This window comes from Pimephales promelas, chromosome 21 (genome assembly GCF_988280905.1).
Source record: "Pimephales promelas chromosome 21, fPimPro1.hap1.1, whole genome shotgun sequence".
Taxonomy (NCBI): Eukaryota; Metazoa; Chordata; class Actinopteri; order Cypriniformes; family Leuciscidae; genus Pimephales; species Pimephales promelas.
Window position 1 is genome coordinate 22,280,945 of NC_142789.1, and position 17,481 is coordinate 22,298,425.

The 17,481-nt window shown below is 37.5% G+C and overlaps 1 protein-coding gene across 6 annotated transcripts in view; it reads right to left on the bottom strand.

Annotated features, from left to right (window-relative positions):
* igsf21a (immunoglobin superfamily, member 21a) overlaps nt 1-17,481 on the bottom strand; it is a 311,041-nt gene that overhangs the window by 72,505 nt on the left and 221,055 nt on the right. For all 6 annotated transcript variants that reach the window (XM_089125332.1, XM_089125329.1, XM_089125330.1 and 3 more), the window contains exon 3: nt 5,174-5,295. In XM_089125332.1, the coding sequence (XP_088981458.1) occupies nt 5,174-5,247 (74 nt within the window). In that variant the 5' untranslated portion in view covers nt 5,248-5,295. The remainder of the gene's footprint in view (nt 1-5,173; nt 5,296-17,481) is intronic.

Here is a 17,481-nt window from a genome sequence, read left to right on the forward strand (position 1 = left end):
AAAACTCTTAAAAAAATTATAATGCCACTCAGGGGCCTCTGCAAATGTTCAAATGGTCACAAGATGGATGAACAAAGCAAAAAAAAAAAAAAAATCATTAAAATGCCACTCAGGGGCCTCTGCAAATGTACTCACTGACAAGGCCGATGATAACCAATTGACAAAATTTGAGCAAATTAATCGGCTTGCTAATCAGTCTTTACTGTAGTAAACATCTTTACTATATTTAAATAACAATAAAATAAAACAGAATAAATAAAATACTTATTGATATTCAAATCCCACTACAGAGTGTCCTTACTTCCAGACTAAAAAGAGAAATCACATGCCTCAAAGACAACATATTTCATGTCTCTCTTTTAACACTATTGTCACGTTTCAGTGAAGAGGCATGAAAAAAAATATCTGATAGATGTGCATGATAATCAGGGGCTTTTATTGAAGTACAGGCTTCTCCTGAAAGGGCCCCCGGAGGGCCCAGTGGGCATAAGTGCTTTTGTTTGGCAGTATGAAGTCGAATATTTTGCCAAGAGCTTGTGGGTCTCATAGGAACAGGTGGAGAATTGAGGTGTCCATGATAATAAGAGAAGAGGGCCAGGTCGGAGTGCAAGGGGAGGGTCCTGTGAACCTGTTCGAGATTTGATTGGCAGCTCAAACTCACTATCTTAATAAATTGACAGCTTTGTGACAAGTAGAAGCTAGTGAAGAACAAGAAGAAAGACCTAACATTATGACTTATATTAAATATTAAAGAGTAACAGAATTAATTTTTCAAACACCTTCAACAACATATCATCCTTAAGGGTGGTTGAGAGGGGAAAGTTAAGAAAAGACACAGAATTTCAATTTGGCCTGTAATAATTTGATACCTTGTGGTGTGTTTTCCAGGGAATTAATACATGGAAAATGATTAGAAATAAGCAGTTCAAAATTATGTTATTATTCTCCATTACTCCAAAATATGTGCATACTTCTGAGCAGCATGCATCACTGCTTTCTCAGTTTAATGTAAAACAAGTCAACTCCTATGACCCAGATAGAGGCAGACATGTCTATCTCACTGCTTTCGTCTTCAGAAAGATCCTTGCTTGTGCCTTTATTTACAGGCGAAAGGGTGAGATCTGAATTAGAGTGGTAAGGCCTTGCTGCTGTGGTGTTTTGCCACTCTGGAATGAAAATGAGAGATAATACCTGTGAAATATCCTGTTTGGGTGCTCTAGATCTCCCACTGAATGCTGTGTCGGAGGCTACAGGAAAAGGGATTTGAAAAGCGCGTATGCTCGTGTGTCATTGTGCGTGTCATTCAAGTGTCTGTGCTTCATAAAATTGTTGCCATCCATCCATTCGTCACATGACATTGACTTAAAAACCTTGTGAAAATAGTGTAGATTACTTGCGATTGCAGACAAGTATTTACAAACCTATCTATGCTTAAATGGGTGATGAACTGAGAAATCAAATTTTCCTTGAGCTTTTGACATCTAAGAGGTCATCATATTATAAGAATATCCTGTAAGTTTCAGAACTGAAAACGTCCTTGTTGGTCCAATAAAAGCTTTTATTGACACCAGGCTCAGCAAACGACTCGTTTTTCAAAGTGGGGAACTATGACGTCAAAGAGGATAAAACCCCACCCCCGCAGATGAAGATCAACGGCTACTTCTACACGTCTGGTTTAGCCCCGCCCACCGATTGATTCACGCATTACACGCAAAGCTAAATAACATAGGCCAACCTCGTGATGACAAAACGGATGGAGCTACCGAGCAATACAAAATATTGTGCAGTGCCTGGTTGTGGAAGAAGACAGTCGCTGCATATGCTTCCTCTGGATCCCAATAGAACTGCATGGATAATGATGTTCCAGCAGATGAGGTAAAACATTGTCCGTCTGTTCGCTTCATTTCACTGAGGATTGTTTTGTAAACAAGACTGGATTTGGAGACGATTAAAATTAAAGAACGGTGCTGTGCCGTCTATATTGGATCTGACAGGAATGGTGCAACACACGGACTCTGGGGCGAATCATTCCGGTTGCCATTTTATAATCATTGGACGTTTTCAAAATAATCTCCGCCAAGTGGATCAATAGGTGAGTTGAAACTCATTATAATATGAAGAGCTCTTTTCCAAAACGCGTTAAACGACATTTTAAAAAAAATGAGTTTGTCGTGTCATTCTGCTGCGGACAGAACCCTTTCACTGCTCTATCAACGTTTAATGCCGAATCGCTATATTTCCTTGTTTAAAATGTACTGCAAGATACAGTTTCTTCCCAAGCCGCGATAAGCACCAGCCCTGTTTTTAGCCTAAACACGATAAATCCTCAAATTCAATGAGCGCTCTACACAATCCAGCACGGCGGCACTCTGAACAGAGGTTTATTATGTTCATTCATTCCTCAAAATGAGTCCTAGTTTTCTAGTCGACTAGTAGTAGATCATTTAAGCCATTTGTATTATCAGTAATCACATATATTGATTTAATTAAATGGGAGAGAAACCATATGAGCGTTTTTAATGGCATATTCCGCATCTCAACGTATGCATAAAGCTTGCCACAAAGAACCGGCAAAAGTAATGATTATGCATGAAACATTTGAATTGTTTATTAATAAACTAGTGTTTTCTGTCAGTGTCAGCAACAAAGATAAAGTTGATGATGCTTACTCGCCATCTTCGCAGTGAACGCGCATAGAGAAACGCATACTTCGAATTAGCCTATACATACGCAGAGAGTTGCCAATTTATTTTAGTTTTTAATTGTTTTGTTTAAAAGTAGATATTTAAAGCTTTCTGTAGCTTAGTTCTCAGGCCTGTGTGAGGCAAGCATCGCGGTGTTTCGGTTCATATTATGAGACGCGCTCCGGTTCACCTGCACGCCTCTGTGTCCTGATTATATTGTCTGATATTTACTTCTAATGTATTAATCCAGTCAATTTGTCGATGAAACATTTATTAAAATGAAGATACAATTTATATGAAACGAAATTTACAAGCTTTCTACAAAACAAAACTTAATAAGTGGTCAAAATCATGTCTGACGCACTCCAAATATTTTCCGATATTGGGCAGCTTTTGAATTTTGATCCTATCTTACTCATCTCATGCGGTTCCCTTTTCATAGCCTACTCAACATAGATGAAATAATAAAAATAAGTAATGTAATATTATTAAAAACAAATGTGAAATGTTTATTTTTTTTGTTGTTTTTTTTTTTAACTTATATTTAAGCGTCATGCTGCTCCGCTTTGCTCACATGTTATGTAGCCTGTGTGTGTGTGTGCATGTGCTGGAGGGGTGCCCATCCCTTTTTTGAATATCGTTATCATATATTGATCATTTTTAATAATTCGTTTTTTCATGCATATGTTGAAATTGGTATTAATAATTTGTTTTTTTTCATGCATATGTTGAAATTGGTACTATTTGTTTGAGGTTTATTTCGATTTATAGCGTTTTGGAAAAAAATAAAATTAACTTTTAAATTATCATTAACAATATTGTTGTTTGATTTAATAATTATTGTTCAAAATGTTCAGACTGAACCAATAAAACATTTAAACAGGATAATTTGAATATTCACAAAATGTGTGGGTCTAGGTAAAAAATGTAGTTTTCCTGAAAACTATTGAAATGGATTTATAGCGTTTTGGAAAAGAGCTCTTCATATGCAAAACTGTTCTCCACTCACAGCAGTGGGCGTTTACTTCCAAGTCTTCAGTGCGAGACGTCCATAAAAACTTAGCATTTTTTTTTTCTCAGCTAGGCTCAAAACTAGGGTACAAAATAGCCTAACTTATTCATTTTGATGTTTTTTTTTATGCAAAACCAAGCGAACGTCATAAGTTCACCTCAGACAACAATATAATAAAATTTAAAAAAGCCATGACCCCTTTAAAACTAAACTTCAGCATTTTAGGGAATAAATCTAGACTTACTGTAAAACAAAATACTGTTTAAGAAAAAGCTTTTTGAAACAATGTGTGTGCGTTTACACAAAGGCGACTGCACATGAAGCTTGATGGTCTCTGCAGTTGTGATCTTCCTTCCCGAGCATTATGCGAGACTGCGAGGTCACTACATGTGATCCCTACTGCTGTTTAAAGTGTGACAGTCAATTTACTTCCTGCTGGGTAGGGGTGTTTGTTTCTGTGCGTGTGCACACAGCATACACTGTCCCACTTTCCAGGCAAAGCAAGGAGGCAGTGTAGCCTGTTACCTGAAAACTCTGATGGAGTCTTTACACACGTGGAGATACTGTATCTGCGCACAGATAAGTGCAGCTAGCCTTGCAGCATCATCTCATCATCTAATAGTTTGAATCATCTTTTGGTCTGACAAGAAACTTGGATGTTTTGGTGAGGAGCAGAGTAGATATGACAAAGTATTTCTGGGTCTTGCTTTTGCTTTTCCGCCTGAAGCTGAGCCTCAGGTATCAGGGGTGACTTGGGGAACACGTCTGTTCCTCAGCGGGCCTATGAAACACTAAAGCAGATGTTCAGAAAGAGAAGGCTAAAGATGACGCTTTCTGAATGGTGAGCAGGGAAAATGCAACTGAATGCCGAAAGCTTGAAAAGCTTGGCAAGGGGCTCAGTGAGTGAAAATACCAGAATGTACTGGATAGTGAGGAAAAGTCTCTTAACCAGGTCAATGATTCAGATTTACTTACAGAGTGTAACTTTTTTAAGCCTTTATGGGACCAGTTTACAGTACACAGGACATTGAACCACTATATGGAGCGCAACAGAATTAAACAAGGTCAATAGCATAACACAGTATGCTAAATAATACTCAACAGAGATGGTAATCCCACTCACACATTAGTCCAATTGGTCTTTTTTTTAAAGACGCGCTGATCTGAGTGTCAAAAGTTGATATAATTTTTACATGACAAGACATCTTAAAAATGTACCACTTATGATGCAAGACACTGAAAATACTGTGAAAGGCATCGTCAAAGAAACTCTTTTGATGCACGCTAGTTCATAATTCAGAAGGAACAAGGAAATGCTCTTTATATAAATGTTGAAAGCCAATAGGAAATAAATGAGAAGTCATATTGGCCACATTAGCCAATATGCATCAACATCATAAACAACGATTAATCCGTCGCTGACAAACTTTGGCACCTCCAGGGATCTAAGTTTTGAAAATCGATTAATGACTCTTACCGGACCGTCGATTGATACACCAGATCTTCCCGTCTGCGGTAATCCTCCATATGGGAGTAATTGGTGTTGAACATAGCATCGTACGTAAAAATCTTCTGCTTAATAGTACCTCCGTCAGTAACCTGTAAAGAAATAAGAATAAAACATTAATAAAAAGATGTCTTATAATGAAGCGGATATTCCATAGACCCCAATACATAAATAATGAGACGAGACAAGAGCAAGTGCAAGAGCTCGATGCCCACAGGCAAAGTTAGTTCTCACACTTTAAAACGATCCCATTGATCCATTTAGAGTTATTATTGGTATATTATTAAAGAGCTTGTGAAGAGATGAATTTAAATGAGCGCTCAGAAACCTGCCGAGCATGATGAACTCAGCGAGACACTTACATATATGGCATTAGGAATTAAGTGCACTATAAGAGAGCGATTTAATGATGACTGACGTTTTCGCTGCGTTTTGTTGGTCTGCGGCACAGGAAAGGTAATGAAATGTGAAGAGATATTGCAGACGTGAGGGATGTTCGCAGGACCATTGGCTCATTTTGCGTCTTCTTCCCTTCCCTGGCGTTCTTGGCGAATGATGGAGCGCTGCTCTTTTTGCGCTAATTTCCACAGGGGAGAGAAAGTCGCTTAGCATTTGAATGACTACGATTTCTCTTCAGAGCACAGAGAGAAGGAGGAGAAAGAGGGGTGACAGGTTTTAATGGAAGTGTTAATGCCTGCTTTTGAAGCGGCGGCATTGTTGGTGGGACAGGTGTCTTTCTTTCGGCGAACACTTGAGATGCAATCTACGGCCTCTTAATCTGGTCCCCAGGCGCTGTAAATCAGGCCTAGGTGGATTTGCGATTGGTTTTCCTCAGTGTGGAGAACAACAGGGCCACAGGGACAATGTTAAATTGGTTTGATTTGAACAAACAATTCACGCTGCCCTCACAAATGAGTGTAGGACAGCCACAATAACCTCTAGTCCTCTCTAGAGATTCACACTAAATGCCTGCAGCCACTACAACACACAATGATTCATAATTGGTTGAATTCTCTTTTAGAAAGGAATTATGGGCACAATGAATACAGGGGACAAACAATTCAAGTGTATAGGATAATGTTTACCAGACTAAAACTCACAATAACAGCAAGCTATTCCAGAGCAATTTTAACATGATTATATCCAATGCACCTGAAACAAGAGTCTTTATGAGCGTAAAATTGAACAGGTTAGGAATATTTTCTAGCCCTTCCACCTCTTCCTCATAATGCTGATACAGCGTGAATGTTGAATGTCTTTGCTGCAGTATATATATATATATATATATATATATATTCGAAAAAAAGGAGAACGAGAGAGAAAGATAAAAAGATAAACATTTGTCGTTAATTTATGAACTCTTCCAAATGTTTGTTCTCATCTTATAAATTCTTTTGGGAACAAATGACTATGATAAAACAAACTGTACGAAACAAAAAACTGCTGTGCACTTAATGAATGGTGAATATGTATTTTCAGAAAGAAACAAGTATTGCCAATCAAGAGTCTCAGAAACAGGTCAGCGAAGTCCTCATTTTGTCAACCAATTGTAAAGCCACTTAAAACACATCCAAGAAACGTTTCAGAATCGCACTCCAAGCACGAACATCACTCTGACCATCTTGCAAGCATCCGATGATGCTACAGGTTCATATAGGGAAGTGGTGACATTGAAAGGTCAGCCACTAAAAGCAAACCTGTGTTTGATAGTTGTGTTTTCCCCTCAAGTTTATCCTGGTTGCTTTTGTAGTTGAGTCCAATGACGCTTTCAAATTCCTTTAAAAGGTGAGATGCAAGAATGTTTTTTTTTGTCTGACATGTCTTAGAAAATGTAAAGTGCTCCCAGTAGCTGAATACAGATTCCTTTGGTGGTTTCGGCACTTGACTCAAATTGTTGCAGCATTGTTATGGACAGCTTGAGATGCTTCAACGTGTGTTTCTTCAAGTGCAATCCAGCGAACCATTCAAAATATTTATGAAAAACTGATTTCTGCCCTTTAATGTACAAACATAATGTGAAATCACCTGTATCTTGTTTCATAAATCACAGTGAACTGCATTAGAGGACTTTTATTTATTTATTTATTTATTTATTTATTTATTTTTTTTTATTTTTTTTTTATTTATTTTTTTTTACTGAAACTGCTTTTTACCCCTAATGGAGTATGGAGCCAAAATCTATAATTGTGGAGAAACACAATGTGAAGGGTTTACTCTGTTTAAATGCATTATGAAATTAGAGGGTGCTTGTGTTTATTCACAGCCCATTCTCACCCCCAAGGCGTCACCTAACTGACGCCTTGGGAAGCATTTGGACATGCTTCAATATCTGACGCTTTAGGCACCCTTTAGCGTCAGTTAGATGACGCCCTAGGATCGCGTGTACCCTACCCCCACCCCACACCTAAACCTAACCGCGTCCTCTTACAGACGCTTTCCTTTAGCGTCAGTTAGATGACGCCGTAGGATCGCGTCATGGAAGTGACGCTAAAGGGCGCCTAAAACGTCAAATATTGAAGCATGGTCAAAGGTGACGCCTTGGGGTGAGAATGCGTTGTTATTCAAGCACATATAAAAATATTCGAGAAGCAGCAAGCGGATGCTAAAAACACAGAGTACATGGCAGAGTAAAGGTTCTGACATTCTCTCCGATAAATAAAAATGCGAAATGGACCTTTCGGAAAAAATAGACAGTGTCACCCACTTTGTCATCATGACAAGAGAAGAGGACAGTAATGAGAACATTAAGCGCAACTTAGGTGCCACTATACAGTGGAATTTAATAAAAGGAAAAAAAAAATAACAAATGAATGAGTATGATGGGAATCCTCTTCTCATACAGGTGTTTAGATATTTATTTATTTATGGGTGTCTCCACAATTAAAAGTGTCAAAGCAGCTTTATTTTAGAAAAATTACATGAATTGGAAGACAGCCACAATATCGTCATCTATTTTCTATCTATGGCTGAAATATTTCCTTTTAATTATTTTCTATAATATCATGATTTGACAATATATGGCCAAAATGTATTTTAAGATATGTTTTATATATACATACATACATTTATTTAAATATATTAGAAAAATATTAATATATTTAAATATATAATATATTGTACATATATATATATATATATATATATATATATATATATACTGTATATATATATATGAAGAGTTCAGATGCAAAAGCCTCTAAATGCCATTTGAAATTTTCTTCTTTAATGATGATTTTTATCAAACTTGTATATTTAAGTTCAGTAATTTCACTGAAATAACAATTAATAGGTAATTATCATTGCCATTTAAGTGAAATTACTGAACTTAAATATACAAGTTTGATAAAAATCATCATTAAAGAAGAAAATTTCAAATGGCATTTAGAGGCTTTTGCATCTGAACTCTTCATATATAAAACGAAATATGAAACCAAAAAAATTCAAAATACATTTTCCTAATACATATAGTGCATGCATTTTTTATATATTGTCATTTATTTTTGTAAGCCATTGATTTAAAATGCACTATTGAAGAATGCCATGCATATCACTGTGGTGATGAAGGAAATGAGACATTCAGCTGGCATCGCACAAATATGTGGGTCTAATGATTTTACCTCCTAATCAAAATGGACCTGAACTCCCATGTGAAAGAATATCCATCATGGATGACTGTCCGCCCTGTTGTCTTGACGACTACCTCTGTTATGAGAATGTGGAAAGAGACAGGAAACTAGATAAATGTGCTTTTATTAAGGAAAAAGGCCACATGAGGGAAACGCACATCCAGCTCAGGGTAGTTTATTGAATCTGTTCCACATATTACCGCCAAGACACTGGAGTACAACAGAGTCTACCATCTGGAGAGGAGGAAGAGGATCTGGGTGGGCGAGAACCATCTCCACCTTCCAAGTCTGTCTATGATGTACCCACAACAAACCTAGCTGCCCCGTAACAGCAGGATACCTTGGATTAGTGGTGTGCAGTGATGTTTAAAAAATAAAAAAATAAAAAAATTGGGTAATACTTTAGTTTAGGGTTTAGGTTCTAATTCTGACTATTAAAGTTGCTTATTACATATTTCCAGGATATTGGCTGTTTATTAGTACAAATTAATGCCTTATTCTGCAATACCTAAAATTAACAACTAACTTAACTATTAAAAAAAGCAGTAGTTAAAAGTTTATTGAGGCAAAAGTTGTAGTTAATAGTGAGAATTGGAGTAAAGTGTGACTTTTATTTGTGAACTTATTTTCAGATCATCAGTCATCAAAACTTGGTAAACATTGCACTGATTACCTGTAATTTCACAAAGCTGATTGCTCACTAAAAACGAGTATGCTTTCATATATAAACAACACACTATATATATATATATATATATATATATATATATATATATATATATATATATATATATATATATATATATATATATATATATACACACACACACACACACACTGTGGATTAAAAAAATTCACCTGCCACAGAGACTTTTTTACCAGCCATTTTTTTTTATTATTCCCATTGTATTCCTACAGTATGTCTCCACATGTACATCTGCATTGTCCTCACTTTTTATGTTCTAACCAGCCTCAGATATCAGACATCTATTCAAATTCATTATATGACAAGCATGCCTGAGCTTTAATCAGTCAAATTTGATCAGTGGCACATTATAGAGAGTGCATCCAAGCAGGCAAACAGGATCAAGAGGGGTTGGAGAGTGGTGCAATCTACAAGTGTATGAGCGAGTAAGGTGGAGGATTCCTACAGAGTGTAAACAATGCATGCCGTCTGCTGCGGTTCCACATGGAGGCCCTGGCCTTCTCCCTACCTTCACTCAGCTCACTTCAGCAGAGTGGCACCCCATCCCTCGGGCCTAACTGAGCTGTGGTTATTTATAGAGCATTCCTGAATCACTTCCTGCAGCCTGAGGATACACACAGGCACACACATACACACTCGCATAGACACTAAATGGCTCAATCGTGACCTTAGATCACTGCCACAGTCATGCTGAACATGAGGCTTCAGGTAGAAGCAGCCCTTGTCAACATACTGTATGGACACCAATTAACTTAATGTTTAGTTCAACAGAGACAAAAAGATCAGACTGAGCTCAAACAAACACACAAACAAACAAATATCTATTATTTAAAACTATGTTGATATAATCAGAGTGAATAAATTCCAATGTTTAAAAAGATGTATATAAAAAAAAAACATTAATGACAAAAACAAAAATATTAAAAATCCTACAAACCCCAAATGAATGGTAGTGTACAGTATATGTGAATAGAAATAAATTATATGTTGTTTTTTTTCTTCACTCTTTGGCATTTCAGGAGACACCCACTGTTGTCATCCTTTCAGATATGTGGTCAAAAACTCTCCCACTTCGTTATTTTTTTCTTCTATTCCCTCCTTTCGCCCATCACTTAACAGGAGTTTTGTCTCGCTCTACGACCACCCCTATTCCAAGACATTATTTCATAACCTGAGAAAGGTTGACAGGCCTAATATTAGCGATTTGACAGCAAAATAACAACCCACATAGCCCATACTTAAGTCATATGTCAATGATGTGACAGACAACTATTTATTTAACCATACAGCAACACATATCAATAAACTTGCTCTCCCCTTGTGTCTTCTGGAGATCTTTGCAAATCGCTTGCACGCTTCACGATGAATGCGGCTAAGGTTTAGACATTAGGTTACATTACGTCATATTTTCAAAGTTCGCCGTTCTCAATATAATTCATAATCCCACGTTTATAATGAAAAACACGTTATTGTTATTGTGTTATTACAAACTGAGTAAACATAGAGTTTGTACTCACACATAGCGTTGTATCTCACCAAGTTACTCTACCCTGCCAGTACACAAAGTGACATTATGTTAGCCAACCATTAAAAAAAACGTCATAGGCTAATTGTCGAACTTCTTTGCGGCCGTCATCTTGTTCCAGGTCTGACTTTCTACATCCTTTCTCAAAAATATACCCAAAACTGTTGTCAAGGCAACACTCAATGTGTGTTGTATCAAAGCAGGGCGGGGAGTGAGCGAAGCTCATTATCATTTAAAGGCATATGCACTGAAACTATGTGCTGAAAACAGACCAGGTAAAATGAGTGTTATCTTAAAATACTAATGTGAATTTTTAATTAAAGTAGCCTATATTACAAATTTTTTTATTTAGACACAAAAGAATCAACTGAACTTGTATGAAAATGGCATTATATGACCCCTTTAAGGTATAGTCACTTTGGATATACAATGTGGATGTCGCTCTCTTGAAAAAGCATGCGCATTCAGCACTCTTAACAAACAGTCATATGGGGTGCACAGTCCCTATAGTAATATTTACAGCCACACTCCTGTGTCTTCCTTTGTATGTTCTCAAATATTGTGCGTCCAGCAGTCAATCTAGTTCTGTGCGCAAAGTATACAAACCCGGCAAAACATGGTGTCTCACCCTGGGTAAGAAAACTTTTGTAAACTACTTTTATTTGCCATCGACCTTTCATCTAGTATTGTGTAAACTGAAGAACCATTTTAGGCCAACATGTGTAACATGCCGCTAACACCACCAATCTCATGTGTGTGATTCCCATGGAGGACACACAGAACTGAAAAGACATTTTAGAAAAAAAAAGGATAAGAAGAAGAAAAAGCTGTTTGTGGGGTCAGTAAGTTTACAAAATCAATACTTTTATTCACCAAGGATGCATTAAAGTAATCCAATGAGACAGTAAACAGATTTAATGTTTACTCAGCTTCTACTGAGCCTTCAATTCATCAAAGAATCCTGATTTTTTTTTTTATTATGGTTTCCACAAAAAGGGAAATTTGTATGGCATTGATAATAACAATAATAAATGATTCTTGAGCACCAAATCAGCATATTATAATGATTTCTGAAAGATCATGTGACACTGAAGACTAGAATAATGGCTTTAGAAAATTCTGCTTTTCCATCACAGGAATAAAATACATTTTTACTATATTGTTTTATCAAATAAATGCAGACTTAAGTTAAAAAAAAATGAATAAGCCAAGTTAAAGGGTTAGTTCACCCAAAAATGAAAATTCTGTCAGTATTTACTCACCCTCATGTTGTTCCAAACCTCAATGTGTTTATTTGTTCTGCTGAACACAAACGAAGATATTTGGAAGAATGTTTTAATCAAACAGATCTCAATCCCCATTGACTACCATAGTATAGGAAGTCAATGGGGAATGAGATCTGTTAGATTAAAACATTCTTCCAAATATCTTCCTTTGAGTTCAGCAGAACAAATAAACACATAGAGGTTTGGAACAACATGAGGGTGAGTAAATCATGACAGAATTTTCATTTTTGGGTGAACTAACCCTTTAAACATATCACTCTTTGTATATTTTAAAATCATCAATACTATACCACATATTGCTGAAAAACAATGAGCAATGAGTTAATTTATTATTAATTGCAGTAAATTAACACGTAAAATCAACTCGTATGTAAATGAACTGTAAATCTACAGAGACTGACTCATTAAAGCGTGATGTTTTACCAGAGTCCCATTGTTAAACTTTGCAGACTGGAAGATGGTGGAACTCGGATTTAATAGGATTTATTGCAGTTCTTAGTACGAGCTGACGTGTTGATGAAATTCAAACAAAAACGACGTGATCGGCGCATTGTACTGATCTGAGTGTTATAGAACAGCTCATCTGCATGGCAATTGGTTTAATATTGTGCTCCCACAATGGGAACAATGGGCGCTCTGAAAGGAACACAAAACAGGACCGCTGTACCACTGGAAGTGTGGCCGTTTCCTCAACACCAGGGGCTCTTCATTCTAAACAACACAAAAAAATTTAATTCAAAGCTGCGCTGTAATAGCTGTAACTAAATCACAGCCTCCAGTGTTTCTCCAGTAGGTCCCTATGATATTTCCGCTATGTCTCCACAGGACACAGCTGTGAACTTAAACTGCTCTACCTGCTCACCTGGGAACCCACAGTGAGCCGAGGTCCCCGCTGTGCCGAGTACAGTGAGAGGCGTGCTGAATGAATTTCACGCTGCACATGTCAGATGTCTCCTCCCTCCCGGCTATGACACTGAAAGGGATCTGCCTCTCTGCAGGGCATTCGAAGATGCCATGGGACGGGTTATCCAGTTAAAAAGAGACATCACACCTCATGTGGCTGATAGGTGCCATTACATAAATTGCATCTTCAAGCTGCAGCACTGTCATGTGCATGTCTTGCATAAGAATATTTGTGAAAGGCTCTGTTTATTTTTTGTGTCATAACAAATAAAACTACAGTAATGAGGCACATAAGCAGTCAAAAGTACACATTTCATATACTGTATATCTATTTAGAGCGCCCACCCTGTTAACACTTGTCAAAAAGGTCTTTGGATAGCTTGATATCTGCCTGAAAAGGTAAAACCCAAAACCGTAATGAGGAAGTGATGTGCATGCACGGAAAAAAAAAAAGAAACAAAAATCCAAAGATGGCCATTGGGGTGATAAATATTCCTCTGCCCTACATGCTCTAGGCATGCTGTCACTCATTTCCATCCAAGACCACTAGGGAGGACAGAGCAGAGATTGGATAAGGCATTCTCTGGCAGATTGCTCTGGGATTAAAACTCATGCTGCCAGACATGTTCCAGCTCCAGTTGAACCCAAATCAGGACAGACGAGAACATCTGAATGGCTCTGGATTCACAAGGTCAAGTCAAAGGCCAGATAGTGGTCCCAAAAAGTATTTGGACACCTAAGCCACACTTAAAAAAATGTACGAATGTCAATGTATTAAATATCAACCCAAGTAACAATTATTTGAAAGAAAGACAGCTTACAGCCACTTAAAATGCCTTTGGGACCAGCTGGTGAAAAGTAATGGCAAAAATGTGTCAAACAAGTTTATTCACGATGTTTTAGAGATGTGACTTGGTGTGATATTGTGTCATGCGAATTATATATATATATAATTCTATATAGACATAATTATGAATTGTTATACATAGACACAATTATGAATTGTGGTGTTAGACCGTTAAACAGTTTGCTGTTTTCAGGATTTTTTGGGTGGGGGCTAAAACGGGTCTCGATTACGCACTGGAGCCTGGATAACACAGTCTCATCTCGTCTTGGGACGTCTTTTGACCATACGTCAACATCCGCCTTTTTAGGGTACCCTTAAACGTCGGTTACATGACGATCCCGGGCCGTCATACAACGTCGGTTAGGTGACGGGGTAGGTTTAGGATCCGATAACGTCATCTAACCGACATTTAAGGGTACCCTAAAAAGGCGGATGTTGACGTATGGTCAAAAGACGTCAGTTATATGACGTCTTGGGATGAGACTGCGCTGGCCTGGACACGTCCCTACTTGATGACGCACTGAGGCTGGCCTCTCCCCTAACAATAGAGCACATTCGCATCAGTTTGGCGCTCAATCGCGAGTTACTCAGCGCTGTTTAGGGTTGTGCCGATAGACGATAGTATCGTGTATCGACGATAGTCTGAGATATCGCCGATGGCAGATGCCCTTGACGATATCAATACGATAATTGGCTCGTTTTACCATAATGTATTAAATTATTATTATTATGCCTATTATTATTATTATTGTAAAGCTAGTATTGTTATTAAATTAATAGAAACTACAATTAATTTGCCTTGCCTAAATTTACAATCATCCTCATTGCAATCCTCATAACAATTGCAACAATACCGACACGCACTAAAGACTCCTCTAAGAGAATGTTTTTAAAACAGACTAAAAAACATCCCACATCAAAATTGAATTGCAAGTTGATCCATTTACAAATTATCAAGTGTGCTCGTTTTAACAGACGCAAAATTCAATTTCCTACAGATCCAAGATGAAAACGGCACCGTTGTTCGTCAGTATTTGTTTCCGTAACACATTAACAAAACGTTTAATGACACTAAAACAATACAATTACTAAATAGTATTAATAATAATATCACTAAAATAGTATTAGTTACCGTTATCATCGTCGTCTCTGAGGGAACGCGGCGTTAATGCAGATAGCGAAAGCAGTCCGTTTTTACTTTCACTTTCAGAGATTGAGCGCGTTTTCATGCGACGACGTTCTTAACCCGATTATGTTGAATTAACTTGACAATGCATGTGGTCATGTAAACGCATTAACCCGTTTTCCTTTATCAGAGTCAAGTCATAAGTATAAGTATAAACCGATCGACTCAGCTAGACGTTTGGCCCTTGCTCTGGTTTCTCCCGGCATTTAAAACACATTAACCCGCGTACTTCGTGCTTACTGAAGTGCGCATGTGAAGTGCATCCAGACAGAGAGCGCAATGGTAGGGGGACACATATCGCAAACTCCGACTTATTCTGACCCAAGAAATAAACGTGTTTTCATCTTGTGCAGAAATATGCCCTAGTCAAAATGCTGCATGTAACGGCATGAGGATAGGCTAATGTGTCCGTAAATTTCCCGTTGACAAACAAAAGTATTAATTAGGATCTTTTTTTTTACCTCACTATACCAGGAAATAACCTGATCCTATTAATAAACACTCCACCTTTGCTAGCAAAATAGAAAAAAAGATTCTCGTTTATAAAACGAAGTTAATAAAACAAGCAAATTAATGAGTATGCTAAATAATCAAGTTAATAATCAAATAAGTTAGCCCCGCCCCCTCACGATAATATCGTGTATCGCCGATCTCACAGGCTGACGATAGGACGATATGAAAATGGAGCATATCGCCCAACACTAGCTAGTTACTACAGCCTACAGTTTGCTAGCTAGCTATATGCCTTCGACACAGAAATGCGTAGGCTACTACTTGGATGCGATCATGTACAAAAGAGAATGGTGTCTTTATTTAAATTTCCTAAAAACGATCACATTAAGAAGATTAATTTTGTACAGAGCCACCTCGGCCTTCATCTCCCTGTCCGGAAATCAGTATCACATAATATCACCGTCGGCAGACGGCAACTCTCCCGCAAGTGGGCGTGGTTTCAGAGCAGCCAGCGGACACGCCCCCAGCGTTTGAAAGCAGAGAATAATGCTCATTTTTTTCAAGATTTTGATAGCTTATTTTATATACTTGCCAGCTTTTTTATCATTCAAATTTGGCTGGGTGGCTAATACGACATTTTTCTGTGGTGTGACAAACTCAGAACACATACATGTACTTCATTTTGACTTTACAGAGACTTTAAACAAACAAAAAAAAAACATGTTATGTAAGTTTTAGTCAATGAGGAGGCAACAACACATGTTATGTAAAGCTTCACTCTGCAGTAGAAAGCAAATCTTTAACTGAAGGACAATGGAATACAGAAAGAGGACACTAAGACCTCTGGAGAGTTCACCCTTAATCATTTGGGCCAGAGAGAGAGATAAGCATAGATTATTTGAGTACATGTAATCTAGATTTCCAGAAATTAAATTCATGTTTGAGTGTACTGTACTATGCATACCTTGCACCAAGGTAGGAAGTAATGGATCATGATATTATTTTACAATATAAGCAAATAATCTTGCAGATTGTTGCACCACTACACACCATGGCATCAAGACAATAATTATACAGTTGATCTGTCATTTGAATATTTCATTTTATCCATCTACAGATGCGAACAGGCAGGGGTGGGTGCGAGTGCCGGCAGACAGATGGTCCAGAAGACATTATGGGCCACACTAGATCCTGTGTGTCTGCATATGTTCAGAGTGTTCCAGAAAAGACTGTCTCTTTGCACTACACCTGCCCCTTTGGACAGAGACTTTCACCATCTGGATCTGGTGGTGGCATTGCTAAATAAGGAGAGACTGCGTGAATTATGCAAAGCTAGCGCAAGTATGATAATATTAACTTTCAAATTGTCAGTCTCAGCTGAAATTACTGCACTTCTTTTAGCAATGATAATGCTAAATAGTATTATATAGACATACTGTACTGTATATAATTTAGCAACTGAAATATTTGTGATTATAGAAATAGTGGTGCTTACTTGTTCTTTGAGTATTTACTTTTGTTTATTTTTTACAAATATATTATTTGCTATATATCATGACACCAAAACTGGTAGTCTTAACATGTTCCTGGTCTTAAACAATTTATGCATGTTAATCGTGTTAAAAAATTGGGTGAACGTACACTATTGTTCAGGTTTGGCAGCAATGACATTAAATTGTAGCCTGACGTCGTCATTCTCTGTCAGAATGCGAGTCTGATACTGCTCCATTGGGCAGTGATTATGAG